At 40.9% G+C, this 22463-nt stretch overlaps 1 protein-coding gene across 1 annotated transcript in view; it reads right to left on the bottom strand.

Moving 5' to 3' along the window:
- Positions 1-6734: 6734 nt before the first annotated feature.
- The window catches only part of LOC146321191 (eukaryotic translation initiation factor 3 subunit H), a 71368-nt gene continuing 55639 nt past the window's right edge, over positions 6735-22463 (bottom strand). Inside the window, exons 6-8 of the mRNA XM_084726244.1 lie at positions 14299-14419; positions 7430-7562; positions 6735-7015 (exon numbers count right to left, since the gene is read on the bottom strand). Of these exons, the coding sequence (XP_084582370.1) occupies positions 6921-7015; positions 7430-7562; positions 14299-14419 (349 nt within the window). The 3' untranslated portion in view covers positions 6735-6920. The remainder of the gene's footprint in view (positions 7016-7429; positions 7563-14298; positions 14420-22463) is intronic.

The raw sequence follows: 22463 nt of genomic DNA, 5'->3' as shown, positions 1-22463 counted from the left end.
TAGGGTGATCTTTGCAAACGCTGACGAGAAACGTGACATCACAGATAGTGATAAAGAAGATAATCGGGGAAAACAAATGAAATCACTTTGGAGGGAGGGGTGGAAAGTTTAATTGTAAGCGTTGCATCAGCAGATTACAGACTCGACGTCTGCTCTGTTCGTGGGTGAAAGCATTTTGTCTCATATTTGAGGATGTCATTCTCGTTTTCAGCATCTCACAGTAGTCTCACGGTCAATTGAGCAGGATAGTGTGGGAGAGAAAATCGCAAATGCAGCTGCTGCTGTGGGTTTCTTTCTTCCAAACAGTTTAACATTTCAAAACGGGTAGCACAATGAAGCAAAGGCACTGTGCTTCTAAAATCCACGTCAGTGCCTCAAGTAGGTACAAAAGGTGAAGTGCCTGGACATATGGAGGGACACGACTGTGTTTCAGCAGAATCTCTTTGTAGCATTTATACGGCACACACTCAGTATGGCACAATGGATGTACTCCAGAGGATCTGTTCAGTGGCGACAAGCAAATAACAATTACTTGCTTAATAAGTGGGTAAGCCTTTACTTTAACCCTATTTAGCATTTCTAAGCAGAATATAAACAATAAGTAAATGTATAACACACTATGATATAGTTGCAAGCAAATATAATGATATTTTAAAGCCCCATTCCACTGAAAAATGTATTTTCCTTTTTGCTTCTTCACGTGGATGCTTGAGCTTCACTGTGCAGAGTGATGACTTTGCAGACTGTTTTCACATTTATCTGCTGAAAGGCAACATTTCTCTGAGCTCAGCTTACATCTGAGTTTAAAATGTGTACATCCACTCAGGATTTTGTGACATCACAGCTAGCTTGAAAACCAATCGTCGTCCAATATGCAACTTTACACAAGAGAGCGACGGCAAAACTCGAAACCTTCAGCACTCAAAAGCTGTTTTCACATATAAACCCCAAACTATGTCCTGAGCATCAGGTCGAAACATTGTCCAAAATTGCCCTTGCACACACGTAACACACAACAGGTGATTATCCATCCCATAAATGTGCTGGCATGTTGGAAATACTGTGGTTGGTTCAGGTGAGGCCCCTGGGTGAAGCATACATGGGGAGAAAAGGGACAATTCCGTAATGATGATGATAAAAATCAAAGATTCGACTCATCAGATGAGAAGACCCTGTGTCAACTCACATTATTTCAGTCCAATCAGTGCTGGATGAGTCATGCTGCTGAGGCCATGGGGCGCATGCTCTCCCAACTGAGCCACCGTCACATTTTAACATCCAGGAAGAGTAAAAGCTGCTATTGCAATAATATATAATGCTGACTAATGTGACTAATCTGTCCAAAATCTTCATAGTTTGGCTTCTCAAATAACTGCACTGTCAAAAACCAATCTATCGTCTTTTATTTAGGCTGTATTATGCTTTGCATTGATTGATTTACTCACAAAGTAATTTATTCCTTTTTAAGTCATTTAATAATGTAATTATTTATTTATTCATTTTATCTGTTAGCAGTCATTGTGCTGTGCCTTTCTATGTACTGATCAGTCGGATTTTACATGGTTGTTAAGAACTTGTTTCTAATTAAAAAGGGATTTACAAACAGAAAATGAATCCCTAACAATAATAATACTACATATAAAAGAAATACCAGCGAGTATTCATCTGGTGATCTGGCGGTCAAAAGATGTCTTTGGAACGAACATGTTGTCAAAATGAGAAATGGGGGAAAAAAAGCTCTGAAAGGTTAAAATCTAGTAAAAGGTTGAGACTTTTGAATTGAGTTTTGAAGGCCTGTATAATGCTTTCATAGGCTGAATTTAAAAAAAAAAAATCTCTGCAAATCTGTTTTATTTTCGAGTCTGCAACATTTTTTTGTGACTTTGTCTTCTTCACAACTGCAGCACTCTTTTTTTTTTCAGTATTTCTCCAACACATTTTCAGAGTTCCAGATTTGTCACTGTTCTCACAGTGTATTATTTTGTTTTCCAGGTTTGAAACTTTGTAAATGGTGTTTTGAAAACTGGTGTGCATATGTTGGGAAAACAATAAGCTTTTGAGACTTTTGAAGGCTTTCATGTTTTGAGAGCTGCAAACAATATTTAGCATTTGAGTTTTCATTTCTGAAGCAGTTTTGTGGATGTGTGTACGGTAGAGAGACCAGGCTGACCTGATGACATCATCTGTGACCTTCAATAACAGGGTTACCCTGTTGTTTTACCTTGGTACCCTACTACTTCATATGAACATGGCTGCTGTGAAACAGGTCTATTTGAAGTTTAATTCTAGAAACCACAATGCCTAATGTGGTTCTTCTATGACACTGTGATTTCCTGGGTCGTACAAGGTAAATAATTTATCATTTTTTATCAACAGTTAGTGTCATGATTTATATGACTGTGGAGTAACGTGGAAACAAAACACCAGTTTGACTCCCGTGCACCTCCACTCTATTGCCCTTGAGCCCTGCTGTGACTACATGATTCAGTCCAAACTGCTCTCCACTCCAAACAAAAACACTGTCACTTTAAATACAGGCTGAGCCTCTGTCACCGTGTTTGCACTCTGCAGGGGCAAACGCTGCCACGGCGCCTTCAACACAACGCTTGCGGTTCTGTTGAGGCCATTTTAAGTTTTGTAATTCCTCACACATCTTGGGATTAGGGACAGGGGGAGGCTGTGGTCCAGTCAGGCCTCAAGGGCAACGTCACCCTACAGTGCTGCTCCAGAATTACAAACAACGCACATCCAGCTTAAGCAGAAGCCACTAATCAAACGCCAATCAATGTCTCCCATCATACAACACATCAATCACAAGCCCAGATGTACCTGTCAAAGCAGCAGATAGTGTAATTAATAAATATCACCTGAGCCCTCTGTGCTGAATTAATATTTCCCACCCTGCCAGCCTGTCTGGGAACCATGTTATGATTTGAGGAAGAAATCATTTCCGGCTCGAGCGTCGCTGCTCCAATAAGCTTTCATCATGTTGGTTGACTTGTAATTATTGTTAATGACATTGTGCTGATGACAAGCAGGAGCACTACAAGTTATTACTCGACTAGGCGATGCTGATGACAAGTTAAATAACATCATCCTCTGAATTAGATGATGCTGTTTAACCACAGGTCGAGGAAGAACAACGGAGCACACGGTGAGATAGAGCTGCGGTGTAATTATTATACGATGAGCCGCACACTGGCAGCTGCTTTATTAAATGGAGCAAGAAGAGCCATCATTCAGCCTCGTGCTGTTGGGTGGAGTGGACACTGGTGACAAGCTCCCCAAATGAGCTGCGCTTTTTATGACTGGAGGAGTAATTCTGAGAGGATCATCACCAAAACAGCTTACAGTTAGTTACTTGTGAGGTATTTAGCTGATGTCCTCATGCAGAAGGATTTAGAGGCCACTGACAGACACGTGTAATGCGGCATCGCCCTACAAGTTATGTTTTGGTTAAGTGTCAGCAGAAGTTTGTTTTAGGATGACACTTTTTCATTCTGGAGGGTCTAGGACTTCCACATTTACTCTCTGGGCTTAACGAGATGGGTCGCACTTTAATCTACCGTAGACTAATAAAATGAAACAAGCTGTATTTTGTGTCAAATTAGACAAAAACTAGAAATACGTTTTTAGTAAATCCTTTTAATAGAGGGTAACTGAAAAAACATCACAATAGAGCTGCAACGATTAAGTGATCAATTACTAATCACTTATTATTTATAGTTTCTATTTTAATTTCACTTCAGTTGTGGCTGATTTACAGTTGCTGCTGTTGCATATTTTGAAGCAGGAACTTCAGTTCAATAGATCTTTTTCCCTGCAACCATATTGGAATGAAACAGTAGGACAGTTACCAATGATACTAAGTAAGGTTCTGTTCCATTTAGTGTAACAAAGCCTCTACATTAAACCAGCATGAAAAACAGCAGCAACCTGACCCTGACTTTGACCTGAATGGAACAGAACCCTAATTAAGAGCTAAGCTGTCGATCAAAGCAGTCCCCAACATTGGTACTGTTATTAGGTAATTTTATGAACTTGTGAAAAAGGTTGTGAAAAAAGTTCATTATGTCAAATGGCACCTACTATAAGTAAGAAAATCTAAAATGAAAAGTTCATGATTTTGGGAATCTTAATAACACCCTTAATAACTTTGAGCTAAATTACTTCTCTTCTAGATCCTCAACTTCCCCGTGGTGTCCTAAGCACAAAAAAGAGAACATTTTGAAAAACTCAACAGCTTCTTTCCAAAAAGCATGACCCATTTCCCCAAGATAATTCACAGAGCTTGTTGAGAGCAGTTTCATGAAGGAACTACTTTCATTGTACAGTACAAAGCAGGTAGTCCCTATACGAAGGTGCTCACAACAAGGTCTATGAATTATCTTGAGGAACTGGGTCATGCTTTCTGGAGAGAGATGTTGCTGTCGAGTTTTTCAAATGTATTTTTTTGGTGCTCTGAGTACCACAGGCCAAGTTTCATTGTATTCAAGAAAAGGCAGAGATCTCAATGGACGATATGTCCAAAACTAATAAACTCACAGCAGAACTGAGTATCTGCAGGTATAGTGGACAGAATCAGCGTGTACTGACAGCAGTAATTGAGATGTTTTAACTGTCTTATTTTTTTTAGCCACGGTAGCTACAGGGCTCTGTAAAGGGCAATGCCAGTCAGTCCATCACTTTGGTGCTGGCTAAAACCCTCAACAACTATCAAATGGATTGCCATGAAATGTTGTACAGACGTGTGTATCCCACACCACGAATCCTGACTTTAGCTCCACCATGAGGCTGACAATTGTGGTTTTGAGTGAAACGCCTCAATGACTAATGAAAGGACCTCTGTGAGATGTTAGAATGCACAGACGTTCTGACACCCCTCAGGATGAATTATTCTAATTGTTGATCCCGTCACTTTCCATGTGGTGCCATCAGATCACCACCAATACTTTGGTTTGTGGCCAAATACTTGCAAACAGATGACATAGTGTTATTTGCACTCACACTCTGAACCAGGCCTAATCAATTGGTGGCCTGCAGACTGCATATGGCTCTTTCAGGACCTCAGTCCTGCCTTTTGATCATTTAATAAATATGAAAAAAGTATATCATTGTGTTGAGTCAGCCTGAATGAAAAAGCTCTTAATGCAAAATTGTGCAAGCTACTTAAGATTACAAAGGTGCATTGTTTTTTCCCATGTACCTTTGCAATTTAATAGACCTGCTCTACACTAAGATGGTGAATATGGTAAACTATTAGCATTGTCACTGTGCATGTGTTAGCATGCTAATGTTAGCATTTAAGTCAAAGCACTACTATGCCAAAGTACAGCCTCAAAGAGTTGCGAGCGTGGTTTTACACCAAAGTTTTGTTATTATACTGCAAGTTCCCAGTGCACACTAGAAAGCAGTATTGATACTGAGTGAATTATCCTGGAGAAAGAAGTAAATTGAATTGAATGAAAGTAATGAAGCCATACAAAAGCATAAAAATGAACTATGCAGACTCAATTAGAAGGGTAACAGATAGGATTAAGAATACCGATTACTTTTACAGGCAGAGCATAGAAACATCCAAAAGGCAGCACTGAGAGTTTCCCTCCCTACATCAGGTGGATTCAATATTCTCATTGATTTCCTTATGATCTGTTAGTCAGAAAAAGAACTCAAATCCCTTCATTTGACTTCAATAATTACTGAATGGATCTTGACAATACTGCTCAGGCTGTTTCTGTCCCTCTCTGATAAGCCAGCAAATAAAATAAAGTGGTCAAAAGACTCAAAGATGAATATAAGAATAAGTGTATTTAAAGAAGGTAATCTCTTTGATGGTGGCCATGCCTGACAATGATCTCTATGCTTACATCTCATTTCAGTAAGAGCTGAAAACTGCAACTGATGTTTGTCTTTAACCATTATCATCAAGAACATAACTTTGATTTATTCTCCAAAATGTTTCTTCCTGTGTATTTTTATGAATAAACTCCAAAAACACTTTGATTCCCATGTTGTTCATTTCTCTTAAATTGTGTTACTAAATTATTTATTGCTTTTTGGCAATTACAGACACAAAAACACTAAATAAGGAATGCCACTTTGTACAGATGACAGTTTCTCTCAGTCTGTCACTTGGCACACCTGCAGTTCCTCCTTCAAGTGTTGTCTTGAAAAATCAACAACAAAAGAAATCTTTGTTTAGAGCCACTATTGGGACTTTTTTTGTTTTTGCATCCTAAAAATAAACAGGTGCTAATTGCTAGCTGTGTGCAGGAGAGACAGATTCTGGTGTGTCTTGTAATTTCACTTCAGGGGGACAAAAAAACGGCACAATCAAAAGTCTATTTAGTGCAGTGAGACAGTGGGGGCCGAGTCATGTAACTGGCATTTCATTTAACGCTCAACTTTCACTATTTCTGTTTACAAGAATATCACTGTTCCCACCATGCAAACCGACACTTCAGCAAATCCACTAATAATTGGTTCCACCTGCTTAATGTTTGAACTGCAAAACGAAAAGCATGTAGCAATAAAATTATAAATAAATACCATTGTACTGTATAATTATTTTGTATTATGCGCAAAGCCCCATTTTAGCATATTAATAGTGTACAAAACTAACCATTTTTGTCGAGCAAAACAAAACAATGCCCAAGTCTACAATTAAATGTGCTGCAATTACCATCAAAAGCAGAATACAGCTCAACTGTGAAAATACAGAGTCAGAGAAGACATAGAGATGCAAGACTTTTATTATAGTCAAAATCAAGTGATCTTCAAAGATAATTTGTATTCAAGATGGAGCATAAAAACAATGAATAACTTCAAAAACAAAGAAGGGTGCAGTGGTCCTCCAGTCGTTGTTAAGGTGGTTTTGCATCTCTGTCACCTTTGTTTGTTCCTCCTCCTGTTTCTCTCTTCTAGTTGTGGCCTTGGAGAGCCTCCGCCATGAACAGCTTCCCGAGGTTCTGAGAGGTGAACTCCTTCACGTTCTGGCAGTAGTTGTTAATTTGCCCTGTTGGAGGGTAACCACATGCAACCACCGCCCCCACACAAAGAACACACAAACACACACCCACAGAAACATACATGCACACAAACAGGCGGAGGCGGGAGGGGTGGGGGGGGGCAACAGCAGCACAGCAAAACATCAAATTAGTCAGGAACAGAGTAAACGGAAGGATCAAAACGTTGTCAGAAGGTGGAGGAGAGCTGAACAGCGTGAAACAGCAGGGAAAAGGGTGGTTCGAGTTGGAGATCGAGTCAATAAACTTTAAATTAATGTAATTTCAAGAAAATGGTGGAGATAATTACAAAACAGAACCTGAGCTCCTATGAGGGGAGCAGAGGCGACTAATGGAGTCTGTAGCGGTGGTGGTGGTGGTGGTGGTGGGGGGGGGGGGCACTGTTTGTGCGTGTGTGTGCGTACCTGCAATAAGCAGTGTGTCCATGCGTGGTGGAGGCTGAGGAGGCTTGAACATTTTGGTGATGTCCTCCTCAGGCAGCGGGGGTTCCCCTCTGCTCTGCCGCTGGGCGTTCTCCTGCTGCCGCCTCTGGAGGTACTGGAGGGGGAGAAAAAGAGGGGGTGGCATTAGAAAAGAGGTGGAGGGGTGGGGGGGATGGGGGGGATGGGCAAGGGTGGGGTGGTGTAGGATGAAAGGAAAGAAAAAAGCAAAAAGAAATTGCATTCAGAGAGACAGGAATATAGAGGGAATAGATGGTTTAAGAGGAAAATGGACAGGAAAAGGAGCAGGGGAGGGGTGGGGTGCATGAGAGACTCAGGATGAGAGGTAAAAGAGGTAAGGTACGGAGTGGGAGCAAAGAAAGTGAGAAAAAAAGGTATGAAGTGTGAAAGGCAGAGCCAGGAGCAGTAAAAGGCAGTGGAGGAGAGAAAAATAGTTAGAGAGATGCAGAGAGCACAAAGTTGCGGTGTGGATAGTGAGACGCAAAAAAAAAAAAAAAAGAGGAGGAAGAAGAAAGACAGGCAATGGAAAGCGTAACAGAAAGGAAGTGAGATGTAAAGAAACCCGGTGATGAAAGGAGAGATACGGGAGACAGATAGAGAGAGAAGAGTTATAAGTGCTGACAGGGATGGAGTGATTTGTGGAGGGCTGACAGTCGGTAAATCAGTGAGGTGCCGGGTCTCTGGAGAACCTAAAAGCCTTGTTAATTTGGAAAAAGATGGAGGAGAGACTGACACAGACCGGTGGAATGGGAGGTTGTGGCAGACGAGGAGGAAAAAGGAGCAAGTCGGGTGCTTTCAAGCAAACATCCCACAGTGCACCTGTACGGGTGACTGAAGCTGAGAAAAATTGCTAAGATAAACAATAAATCAAAACTATAACTATTTGTTCGAATGAGTTGTCACTCCTCCAGTTTTATTTTTCCTCCTGCAAATGCGTCACATCACGACTGTGCATCATCAAAATGCTAATTTATGCAGATTTTTAGAAACAAGCTAACAAAAACTGTTTTGCACTTGTGCTCCACCTTCCATATATAGACATACAAAAAGTATTTACCATCCCTATCAGAAGTGAATATCAAAGTATCAAAAAAAAAAAAACAGACTTATCTAAATTAAGAACAACTTCCTTAGAGTCAGCATCTAGAGGCACTTCTCACTGCTATTTTTCCACAGTTTTCTCTTCACAAACACCTCAGGCTGTGTCAAGTTGCATGGAGACTGCGAGGGAACAGCAGTTTTCAAGTCTGACCACAAAGTCTGAATTGTATTGAGGTCCGGACTCCTGTGGAGCTCTGACTGTATGTTTGAGGTTGTCGTCTTGCTGGAAAATAATCCTGTCCCATGTTGCAGTTCTTTTACAGGCTGCAGCAGGATTTCTGTGTATTTTGCTGTATTTATTCTCCCCTCTACCTTCACAAGCCTTCCAGGGCCTCCTGCAGGAGAAGCAGCCCCGCAGCATGCTGCTGGAACCGCCACGCTTCATGCTGGGGTCGGTGTGTTTCTGGCAATGTGCTATTGTTTGGCTTGAGTATGATAGTTTAAAATTCCAATTTCAGTATCTGGACTGGAGCTCTTCAGAGGAACACTACGAAGACCAGAGGGAGCACCAGAGTCAGACCTGGTCCAAAATACACTCAGTCTAATTGGGCTGGGTAGGGTCTCCTTTCACTGTCATGAGTCTCAGGTCTGAGTGTCCATGTCTGAGCATGCTCAGTGTACAGTGTACATCATAATCAACATGGGAGAAAAAAAATTAGGAAGTGACCAGTATGCTGTAAAAAAAAGTATTTATGGCAATTACTTGTACCTTTTGGACAGATGGTTATAATATTATCCTCTCTCTGTCTGAAGTTGGGTACAGAGTGTTTGATTGCTGGTCCAAGAAAAAAATGGGACTCCTAGCTCCTTCTATAGATTAATCTTTGAAGCATATAAATGAATCATTTTAGGAATGAGTTTCTATGACTTTACATTCATTCTCAGGCTATTAGCATTATAATTGCTGCTCTTTTCAACCACAATTGCTTCCTAATTGATGTATCATGCCGATTGTGTTGGTGTTCTCTCTCTATCAGGGTCTGTTTGGGTCGACTGATCGGGTCTTATTATCCTCGGGCCAGCTCCATTTTTTACTTTTTTTTAATTAATCTATTAGAGCCAGACAGATGTGAGTTGGCTGATAATATCAGCACAATACTGGCCTACACAGCCGTGTCATTCTATAAAGCTATCGGTGTATATGTTGCCCACTATTTGTTTTAAAGATTATTATTTATTCTTTAATTTCATAGGCAGCATTTTGCATTTATTTGATCCTTTGAATTCAGTTTGTTGTCTATTTGTGCATTTTTAATATTTACTTTTCTAATATTGGTATAAGCATCAGCCCAAAAATCTATCTGTCAGGCCATAGAATCTATGTATGCCAGGTTTAGGTAGCTTTTCCATTGGTTGGTTTCAGATTGGGTCCAACCATTGACATATATAAAGATGGAAACGTGACAGCTCCCCAAAAGTGAGGTCAAAACATCTCAATTGCCCCCCTGGTGGCTGGCTGCAGTATGGGTCCCAAATCCCACCCCCTCTATTTTAGCGGATAGGGCACAGGCCACAATAAACTTATAAGGAAGATTACATTATTCTCACATGGTTTCTGTCATTTTAGGTTGTTCTCATGTCGCTGATGTTTGTTCAGGGGCTTATCTTTCTGATTAGTTTGATTTAGTTAGTTATTTTATGCTCTAAAAAGTGTGTTTCACATCATTATTGACTGCTGAGCTCTGCTTGCATTCGAGTTGACCGGCAGTATGGATGTGGCCTTGATACCGCGGCTTCAACCCTGATCAATACTGTGCAAACTCTGACTCAGAATGACATCACCAGCGTGAGATGGCAGCGGTTGTATCATGTTTTTTTGGCACACACAGATGTAAGAGTTTTTTAAAATCAACGAAGTTGGAACTGACTTCTTGGCTGTATATCTATTTAACATTTACTACAAAAAAATATGATTAGGCTTGCCTTTCATGTGTTTACTTTCTGTTTATATGACAAAAATAATGATATGGCTCAGAAGTAATGGCTTGGAAAATACTGCTGAATCATGTAATGGTTGCTGAACTGTATCATTAACTATAAATCATGATTCCTCGGTTCATAAGATTACCACATTGCTACATATCTAATCTCCTGCAAAATGCTGCCTGCGTCTGTGGATGGGCAAAAGAGAAGAAAATAGAAATTGAATAAATCAGGAGGAGTGAGAGAGAAATTTCCTAGTACAAAGACTAACACAACCACAGATTGTGCCTAGGAACCTGCTATTTACCAAATTCTGAGAGCTCTAAATGAAAAATGGAGCCCTCTCAGCACGGCAGCTTTTTGCAACTTTCTATGATGATTCATAAGGTTCCATTTGTCCGGGAAGCAGCAGGGTCAATAGCACAAGATTACATGGAGCAAGCACTGTAGATGTCTGAAAGGAGTAATCGAGGTTCACTTTCTTTGTCTCTGTGTGTGGCATTAGCTCATTGTAGAGAATCTCGTGAAACATGGTAAAATTCGACATTGTTAAAGGGGTGGTCTGCCTGATATTGTGTGCGACATGAGTGCGTGTGTGTGAGGGGTGAGGCTTGAGGGCTGTGATGATGAGAAGGTCAGTAGGAGAGGATGATGGATCGTAATAGCTGCAGTGTGGGTGACTGGCCTGGGGATGTGTGGCTATGTAGGTGTGTGTTTCTTCACAACCCTCGTTGTGAATGCCTTGTGTGAACACGGCAGACTACCTGTGGTCGCAAATGCATGTTTGTTGTAAGTCTGCCTAATGTGCGTGTGAGCCTGGCTGCAGTTTGGTCTGCCGTCGGCCGGGAAGATGATGACTCAGCCCGGATTAACATTAATACTTCAGACATTTCCTCTTTTCACTTGCGGAGGATAATGACAGAATAATGCAGTTGTGTGAACGTAGGTGTAAGTTTGTACGCACGCACTTGCCTCACATCACTGAGTCATCTTGCACCTCTACACTTCCATTTTACTGAGTAGCGTGTGTGTGTACGAGTGTGTGACCCTTTGTGTTGCAGGATATTTATGATGAATCTGGCTGAGGTTGAAGTTGCAGATGGTTCGTGGCTGACTCTTCATCTGTGTACGTTTTGTTCTGTGCTTTTTGGTGCTCCTTGGCTGAGTTTTTGCTTGTAGGTGGTGTGTGTGTACACAGAGTTTCGTGTGTGTGATGGTGAGTTTGCTGCTGCTTTTTTAATTAAGTTTGTTTTTGTGATTTGTTTAACTGGTATAGAGAAATAAAAAACAGGAATTTTCACTTACTCATTAGAATTAAAAAAAAAGGCTCCATGTATTAATAAAAACTCTGACTCTCCCTGGGTGTCAGTGGTCAAGGTTTCAGCCAGGGTACTGCAAGCCCAGCAGCCCACCAGGCCTTAGTATCAGGCAATTTTTAAAAAATGCATTTTAAAGCTGAACTCTGTTTTTCAAGCAGTGAGCTCCTTGAAGGAATATCTCATTGTGCAGTCAAGAGAGAGAGAGAACATGTGTGAAGTTATTGTGAGTGTAGTAGTGCAGTGTGAGTACAACCACATTTACTCCCAGATCAAATGACTCTGCAGTAGTCACGAGTATTTATTGGCTCTGGCTCCAACTGGCAGTAATGGAAATATGACACTCTGATGGACATGTAATTTTCGCCACTCTTCAACTGGCAATAAGGGCTTGTTGCCCCCATGGGTAAATTGTGCAACTCCTTTGCCCCTTTTATATATGCACTGGCTTGGCTCGACTCGGTTTGACTTGGTGGGTCAACCTGGCACCGCAGGGATTTACATCTCCACAGTACCCACTTGAAGCAATATCTTTTAACTGATGCACACTCAAGTCAAGTGTCACTTCCTAGAAATTCTTCACAATAAAGGCCTTCCCTTATTTTCTTGCCTAAAAGCTTTTATTATGAAGCCAACTTGTATACTGACAATCAGAAATGAGTTGATCACCTACTTTCAGTGGGTTTAGCTGTGTTAAAAAAACACTTGGACATGATAATTTTTGTGTAAAAATGGTATCACTCTCCCCCTCCTCCAATCTTCTGAACCTACTCTTCTTCACACATGGATAAATGAATGCCTGTTTCACAGACCTAGTGATAAAAATGACCAATGATCTGAAAAGGCCTGTGGAATACCTACCTCAGCCTGAAATGCATTAAAGAGTAGTAACATGTCTTTTTTCCCTGCACTTCACAGTTCACATGTGGTTCTGATGCACCAGTCAGATCCACTGAGATATTCGTGGGAGTTCAGACCAAAAATTGGCCCTGTGTTAAAACAATGCAAAGGGTTATGTTGATAAAGGTGTTTTGCTTCAGGTACTGGTGAGACAAAGAAAAACGATCCTGGAAATCCAGATTGAGAGTCTGAAGGCTTATCAGACACGAAAACACAGCACAGGATTTTACACCTCTGGATCGATCACAGCTGCCCTTATTATCTTCTCTCGTGACAACCGTGAGGTAAACAGTAGAAATATGACATGCAAAGTAATCTACCTGCTGGGTGCAAAATTAACTTTTTTGTCCATTGACCAAATGGTTAGTGAAGATCCAGATTTTACCAGCCAACCAGCATTTGGCCGTTGGCTGATACTAATTCTGTGCCCTGTCTACCTGGAATGTGTGGTTGCATGTATTTGATTGACTGACGCTGCAGTCAGGCAAAACCTGAGCGAGTTTCATGGCTTGTTTTTTGCCAGAGGGGTCACAGGCCCTCCGCTTTTTGTCCCCTGAAGCCTTTGTGTTGCTAACACCTGCTGCGACAGCCAAGTGACCACATTCAGATGAAATGAAATTCTTACGTTCACACACATGGGCTCAAAAGCTTCTACAGCATAGTATAGGCTGCTATTCACAGTGAATGGGACGTGGTGCTGCTGGCTGAGCTGCAGAGATTCAAAAAGGTGCTCATTGGCACTACAAGGAAATGTTGGGAAAAGCTCACCATAACGCAAACATCCTCTGACGCAATACAAGCGACAAGCAAGTGAAATGGCAAACAAAACTAATCTGTATTCGGGAAACAAACTGTGTGACATGAAATGAGCAATGTCGTACACAGCGCAACAGCTACATCAGAAACAGTCGGAGCAGAGCATGCCAATAATGCTCAGTGCAACATACTCACAGAGCTACAGATACATGAGAGGGTAGAGATTTCCTTCTACTTTGTATCTATATGTGTGAATGCAGTGGTACTTTACTGAGTAGTACAGCTATGCAACATCCACGTGTATCAATGTGGAGATTATATACCATTGATATAGATGTTAATACATGTTTATATACTTTTAACCTTTGCTGTTTACTGTAGTTACTTCAGGAGGTCCTCAGTGGGTGGATGTACATTAAAGTGTGAGTCTAGAGTACCATATTTCTGTGTGAGAGTGTGTGTTTGTGCTACCTGGTGCATCTGCAGTTTGCCTGCTGAGATTATAGCTGCAATTGGTTGTGTCCAAGGCTGAGAAAAAGCTACCTGCTGTTTTCCTGCTGAGTTTGTGGCTGTAGGTGCATCTGTGTGTGAATGCCTATATATATGTATGTGTGTGTGTGTGTGTGTGTGTGTGTGTGTGTGTGTGTGTGTGTGTGTGTGTGTGTGTGTGTGTGTGTGTGTGTGTGTGTGTGTGTGTATGCCTCTTTCCCTTACGTATGCTGCTGGTAAGCTGATGTTTCTGCTGCTTGCTCATTCAGTCTGTAGGTGGTGTGTGCGCGCTTCAGTTCGTGAAGGCTTGTGTGTATGTGAGTGTGTGTGTGTGTGAACGAGAGTTACCTGGTGCTTCTGCTGCTGTTGCTTACTCAGGTTGCGGCTGTAGGTGTTATATTTGACAATCTCTTGGCTCATGTCATCCACTCTGTCCATCAGGAGCTGAAGGCTCTTCTCCAAGTGGTTGCTGGAAGACAAATGTCAGCGTGTCATTCAACTGGTTTTGTACTGCCATCAGCCCTGCGGCAGCAACAGTGACGTACATTATTTCATTCACCCCTAAACGTAACAGCTTACACCAGCGTCATTTTACTATTGTTATTTTGTACTCAATGGACTACACATATATAGCACTTCAATCCAAAGTGCCTTGGAATTTTATAGAGATCAGTCAGATAATATCTGCAGGTAGCCTGGGAACCAGATGAATCTGCAAACTCATGTTTTATTTGCTCTGGCAGATATGTCTGGCCACCCTCCTGCTCAGAAAAGATTTCCATCGGTCCAGAATCTCTTCAGCCTTATCACAACCGTTTATGTAATATGGGTTTTGTTTGATAGAATGACTGACGAAGGAGCATCACCAGTCCAAACTATGATCAGTCAAACTGTCAAACAAGGCAGTGCTGATCAAGTATGAATGGAGATTCTGTTACTGCAATTTCTCGCCTCAAATGTTTCCACAAACACACTTCAGCAAACTGTTTATCTGAGAAAGTTTGTGACCAGGCTGCTACTTTTTCTTTCCTGCTTGAAACTGTCACACGTTTTGTTGTTCTGATTGGTTCCAGTACAATTTTTTCCTTCCCAATTCTGATTCCAACCCCTGAACTCTGCCCATACCAAGCTCAGCTCACATCCAGTACAGATCCGATACCAGAACAAATCTCAGAATTCGATCCACTCCTTCAAGGGTCTACTTTGTGTTCCCCATAACCCCCCAAAAGTTCAGCCCAGTCAAGTTCACAAGCACAAAAGAAAGAAAAGTCTGTTCTGGTTTTACTGTGGATACCCCAAACACAGACTCCAGAGACCCTCTGTTGGTATAGAAATAGTGGACTGGACTAACTGATTATTGAGTACTATTTTGTTAAGCTATTTTGTTTTGGGGTTTTTTTGTTTGAAAGCAACTGAACTGAAATGAGCTAACCTGATTGAAGTTTATTTTTAACAGATATTTTTTCTGTTGCTGAACCGAATCTATTTGAACAAAAGAAAACACAGACTGGAACTCTGAGTTTGTTATTTCCTTGCTTTGTGGAAATTGAGGGTGTTTTGTAAAAAGTTGAAAGTTTGGTTTTGCACTGCTTTTGTGGGGGGTGTTTTGAGAAGACTCATGATACATTTTGATTTTAGACTAAAATTTTGTGTCGATGTTCATCTTGTTTGAATTGTGAATCCATGCCCAGGGTGTAATATTTTGATATATTTGCATCCTTTATGCAGATTAATTTGAACTTGAAAAAAGGAAGAAACTAGAAACTAAACTAAATTCTACTGACTAATTACTAACTAATTTTAAATGCCAGGAGAGAGACCTGACTGACATCCTTAACAAATAAGACTAATGATTTAAATAAACAAAAAAACAAAAGTCAAACTGTCACACCCTGCATACTCGCTCAATGCACACTCAGAGGCATTTTCTAATACTGGAATAGGAAAAACACTATTGGCTGTTGATTCATCCAAATGTGTCCAGAGGCATTCGATTTGCACCTGCTGAAAATTGCACCCTTTTTGAAACTGAGAAATTGAAAATGAACTGATTTAAGACTAATTTACATTTGTGAATCAGTCTAGCGATGACAGACTAATCTAGTGATCTGGTTAGAATTGTGGTATGAATAAATTAGCCATGTGTAAATGTAATCTGTACAGTGTGACCATTAAATAAGTTGAAACATTCCCCTTGTTCCATTTATCACAAGCAAATCCAGAGAAAAGCTCAAACGACCCCTTCAGTGTGAAGAAAAAATTAGTAGAGCCCACAGAGCAGCATCACTTCCCTTGACCTGATACATACCAACAACATGCAGGTGATGATGGGGTCACTTTACAAGAAAGCCACTCTGAAACTTGCTAATATAAAAAAAGGCTCTCCTTTCTTTGACACTAAGCCACAGAATGCTCCTTTCCATCCAGTGGCAACCACTCTGAATGGATAACAGTGGCTAGTGTCAAGTACAATCCCATGCTTTAAGATGTCCCTTCAGAGACCCATGGTTGCAGTGAGAAAATGCTGCATCCACGTTTTTTTTAACAATCTGTGTTTGCCATCCATTCTGACCTAATCTTTGAGTTCACCTTGCTCCCACCAGATATATTGCTTCTATGTATCCTGAAAGACATCTGACATGAGACCTCTCTCCAGGGGTTTGACAGTACTCAGACCTCAGGAACCTTCCCTCTTCTCCCTGCACGACATCTCTCTTTTCTGGTATCACACCCCTCATCTTTTCCCAACACTGCCACGCTGAAACCACTCGACACGCAACTCTACCAGCATTCCTTGTCTCTCTCCTCCCATGAGCCCCATTTTTAACAGGATGTCTCACTGCTGCCTTAAGTTCAACCCTGACAAGGCTGCAGTGCTCCACTTCAAGTGTGCTCCCTCTTGTACTTTCCTCTGTGGAATTACATTGTTTCATTCATGAATGTTTGGGTGCTACATAATGCAGCATGTACTGTGGGAAAACAGATCCTGACTGTTTATTTAAATGACAACTGTACCCGCAAGGACTGCCAGCACTGTGTGTGTTTTGGCTGTGTGTGCACTCGAGCTGATGCAACTGTTTTGTATGTGTGTTTCATTGTTTGTGTGAATATGTGGAGGAAGAGTGTTTTGGGTGATTTTAGTTACTTTCCTTTCTGCTGTGAGATTTTTCAATTAGCAATTTTATAAATCAATATCCCTCTCTCTCTCCTGGCTCTTTACACTCTCCATCTTCTGTTACAAGCTAAAAAATCATCTCATCAAAAAGTAATTTACCAACCCTCAATTTCCTAGACTCTACAAAGTCTTAGACGAAAAAAACAATGCCACTAACCAGCTCCACAGCTGCTACCTCCTCCTCTAGCAACTATTAATTGAGAATACCTTACTTATATTGATATGCAGGATAAGTACGTTTTGGTACCACTGAGAAACAAGCTCCAGTGTGACCAGAACTGACAAGGCAAACACTTTTGCCCTGTCAATTTGAGCCAATTTGTTCTGTATTTAAAATTTCAGTCTCCTGCTGTTTGAGTGAGGTGGAGCAAAACATGTATTGACATAAAAACACAGCAAGTGTTGGAAAGAAACACAAGGGCCTTATGCAAGGTTTGAAAATAGCCATGGCCCAAAGGCCCGTGGCCACAAAGAGCTACTTTGGCCACCAAATATTCCATATAGGTGGCCTCCCACACCCATCAAGTTCTTTCCACATTTGCAAAACTTTGCCAACACCAACATCCCGATTCCTTGGTGCTTTTAAGTTTAACATCCTACATGTGCTGCCATTTTACTCAACTAGCTGAGAAGTCTAGGTTGTTTTTCATCAGAATAACAAGCTTTCGCAAACAGAACATCAATATTCCTGGAAAAAGTGGACAACAGAAGTGGCACAGTTGAGAAGGCTGGGTAAAGGCTGAGTATAGGCTTGTCCTAAATGACCTTTTCTCTCGGACCACCAAATTTAGGGGCTTGGAGGCTCGTGGGGCAAGTGCTCAATAATAGTGGCATCCATGAATTATATAGACTACCGCAACACAGCTAATTACATTGATATGCAAACACACATACAGATGAAGTCCCTGAAGCTGTCTTGCACACAGACAGAAAACTAATAGAATTACATGCACTGCAGATGATGATTTATAATGCTATTCTTACATGCTTGACTATCTGTAACACACCATCCATTATGGCACCTGCATGGGGTGTGTGTTAATGCGAGTGATGGAATAATCAGCCTAAATGCCTTTCTAATGCCCTTGTATCTCAGAAGGCATACATACCTTGTGTGCCTTCTGAGATAAAAGGGCATATTGCCAATGGGTCTTCACTCTGTTTCAGTGCTTGTTTCATGATGTTTGGTTCTCTGTAGCTCCAGTTGTCTTTCCCACGGTTGTGACTGCTGAGCCATTTCCAGTCCCATCATGTTTGCCTGTGAGGACTGTTGTGTGATCAGTTTGTCAACCCTCCACTGTGGTGTCAGAGCTGTAAACATGAAAACTGATGGCCCAGGACCAAATCTCGCCATAACACTTCCCCCACTGTGTCCCTCCAACTGTGTCAAAATTGATTCTCGCTGACGAAAGCCCATTTAAAACTATTTCATCAAGCAATATGGTAGCTAATTTGTGTTGTGTGCATTCATAATATATGCAAAGGAAATCATTTAGTCAGAGCAAGATCCTTGAAAACATCTGTCGTTTATGTATGTGTCAAGTGTTTGAGCTGGACTGAACAGACGTGTGTGTGTGTGTGTGTACGTGTGTGTGTGTGTGTCTGTGAGTCAGTACACTGGATTTAATTTTATCTTGTTATCAGTCTGTATTCCAGAATTTCTTTTGCAGCTGATTATAAATTTGTTACATTTGATGGGCTTGTGTCTTTGACAGATGCTTGTTAATGAAGGGTGATGACTTCATCAATACTGTATTTTCTCATTTGTTTCTGCAAAACTGAAATGACAACACAACTCTGTAAAAGTTAAGTGATGTTATTGACTAAAAATCTTTTCCCTGCACTCTGAGCTCATCAAGTTTGCTCAGCTGTTTAGTGTGTGTTCATGTGTTGTACGCATGTTCAGCTGTTACTCTACCTTTATAAAAAACAAACATGCAAAGAAAGCAAACCACAGCTTGTAAGTATACACAATGATTGGCGGCATTTCCAAAACCTGCATGCTGACTAACAACCTACACAACACAGCATGTGGCCACACAACTCCCGACGCGGTGAATTATTCAGACAGGTCAGCAGGCCTTCGATCAATCCTGAATTAGAAATCAAAGTCTACCGAGGGATTTCCTATCATCACTGATTCCGTTTTAAGGTCAGGTTCAATGGCAGCCCATACAGTATGTATGTGTGTTCAGGCCTGTGTGTTCATATTCACACAGGACAATAGAGGATGACAACCTCGAAAACTGTATTGATGTGCAGACATCAATGCATTCAGGACTGACATTCAGTAAACTGAAAGTTCAGAGTTGTTTGACAAAGCTGCCAAGGAAGTGACTTGCATTCTTGTAATGAGTGTTTTACTCTGATGGAGCCTTTTTAACTGATGGACTGGAGCATAAAATGGATCCCTGGCTTGCTTCTGTAACAGAATAATATTCTTTACAGGCCATGAAATAGCCTTGAACTAACATTGTCCCAAAATAAGATTATACTATTATCTTGGTGAAAATATTACATAAAAAGTATGCATGAAATCAATATTTTCAGACAGATTTATGGTGGGCTTGATGCACATTTTTAATCCTTATATGACTGAGTCAGAGCCAGACAGATATATCAGTTGGCCAATATTATCAGAAGTTTTGTTAAACATAAAAAACAGAATGCAATGACTTGCAAAACTTTTAGACCTGTATTCAACTGAATACAATTCAAAGATTAGATATTTAATGCTTAAACTGATTTCCATGTTGTTTTTTGAAAATACATGCCGATTCTGAATTTGATGGCTGCAACATGCTTCAAAAAAGTTGGGACAGAGACATGTTTACCACTGTGATACATCACCTTTAGTTTTAACAGCATTCAGTAAGAGTTTGGGAAATGAGAACACTAATTGTTGATCATTGGTTTTGAACGTGAAATGTTTTCTCATTCTTGCTTGATGCATGACACATTTCCGATGGGAGACAGGTCTGGACTGCAGGGAGGACATTCTAGGACCTGCACTCTTTTACTATGAAGCCACGCTGTTATAACATGTGCAGAATGCGTTGAGGCACTGTCTTGCTGAAATAAGAAGGGATGATCCTGACACAGACGATAGTAGATAGCAGCATATGTTGCTCCAAAACCTGCATTTACCTTTCAGCATTAATGATGCTTTCACAAATTTAAAAACAATATGTTAACCGTGCCACAGGCGTTAACACAGCCCCATACCATCACAGATGCTGGGATTGACATTAGCCCTGGTAACAATCTGGATTGTCTTTCTCCTTTTTAGCCCAGCCAACATGACATCCATGATTTCCAAAAAATTTAAATATGGACTCATCAGACCACAGCACACTTTTCCACTGTGTATCAGCCAATCTAAAATAAGCCCAGGCCCCTGACAAGTCGGCTGCATTTATGGATGTTGTTTATATATGGCAGATGGTAGATACAGAGTTTTCCAAAGAGTTGCCAAGTCCATGTACTCTCCTTCATAAAATTACATGAGTTTTAATGCAGTGCTGCCTAAGGGGTCAAAGGTTACAGGCGTTCGATGTTGGTTTTCAGCCTTGCCCCTTATGTGCAGAGATTTCTCTGGGTTCTTCGGTCTTTTAATCATACTATGAATTATAGAGGGTGAAATCTTTAAATTCCTTGCAGTTTTGTGTTGAGAAACACCACACACCGTTTTTCATAGAGTGGTGAACCTTGTCCAGTCCTTGTTGGTGCACGACTGAGCCTTCTGAGGATGTCCCTTTAATACCCAGTCATGAAACTGTCTTGTTATCAACTAACCTGTTTACCTGTGGAACGTTCCAAACAGGTGTTTTTTGAGCATGTCCCAACTTTTTTTGGAATTGGGGTTGTATATTTAATCTTTTTTCATTGTTCTATTTATGCATTTTTTCACTTTTAGCTTAGATATTTACAATAATTAAAAATGCCAGTGAAGGTTTACTGTTTCACTTTACTGTTTCATTGTCTGATATATCAATATTGGAATCTTTTTGCTCCCCAATATTGGCACTGGCCCCAAAAACTGAAAAGACTGACTACCCCTGTAACCCATTAACTGAGACTGAACTGAAAAAAAAAAAAAAATTATTGGCTGTTGATGTAACATGTCTCATCTCAAACTGCATCTCATTGGATCAAGTTCACTTGCCAAGGGTCATTTTTCCAGCGTATTTCTTTCACAGCATCATTTCTCTCCACCTCCTTTGTGACCCTGTTTCTACTTATATCTCTTCACCTTCCTCACCCGTCTCACTCCTCCTACAGCTGCAGCTCTCACTGTCTGTTCTGCCTCCACTTGATCCCCTTATTGAATCCATATAATCAAGGTATTCCTGTAGAGCACAAAGCTATGTTTACATATCCTTCCATTGTTCAGCATTTCTATGCACAACGGCAATTACATTAATCAGACAGCAGGTAACGGACTGACGAGTTGCTCATTCACACAGAACAAAAAGTAAATATGAGGTCTGGAGGATCATTTATAAGTAAGCTACTCCACTAAGATGGGTAAATATCACAAGAGATGGCCCAAACAAAAAGCGATGTGGCCTGACATAAATACAGGCTGTTTTGCAACAATTCATTGCAGCATGACAGGCAAGGCTGTTTGAGGGAAAAAGGGTTACATAAATGAATTTACATTCATGCAATCCATCACCACGATCAACATAATCATCTGTGGTAAGAACAACCCTGTGTGCTGGAGTGAAACTGCATTCACTCAGCCTTAGACATAGATGACATTGACAAATGGGGCCGCAGATTGGAAAATGAGACAAAAGGAAAAACATTAAATAAAACCCATTATCATTATCTTTTTTTGAAGGGGTGGAAATGAGGAGGAAAGGGTGGGGCTGTCAGGAAAAGATGTAGAGAGACGGACGCAACAATCCAATACAAGGACAGAGCTGCGCAGCAATCTGACAACTTCAGGAAACAATTTCATCTCGCCAGACATCCCATCGGCAGTTATGCCGGGAAACCTATGGGGAGGGCCCGGGCCGCTTCTGCTCCCATTTCAGGTCATACCAAAAGCTATGTTTCAACTTCAGAGTAGTCATTTGGAAAATGGAACAATATGCAAGAAAAGTGAGGTATTTTCTTTCAGTCTATTTGACAATTTGTAATAAATGACTGTGCTGGTGCCGAGCTCGGTCGGCCAAGCACATGTATTTTGCAGAACTCGGAATATATTTAATTCATGACTTGTGTCACAAGACACAGATGAGAAGATTCACAACAACTCCTCACACTCCTGCTACACTGCCGTGTAGAGGCGAGCAGTGTGTTTTGCGTGCTAACAGTGTGTAAATCGGCA

Source organism: Lutjanus erythropterus, chromosome 9 (genome assembly GCF_056507025.1).
Source record: "Lutjanus erythropterus isolate fLutEry1 chromosome 9, fLutEry1.hap2, whole genome shotgun sequence".
In the NCBI taxonomy this organism is placed as follows: domain Eukaryota; kingdom Metazoa; phylum Chordata; class Actinopteri; order Lutjaniformes; family Lutjanidae; genus Lutjanus; species Lutjanus erythropterus.
Note: the sequence above shows the minus strand (reverse complement) of the source record. Positions and strands in the feature narration are given on the sequence as shown.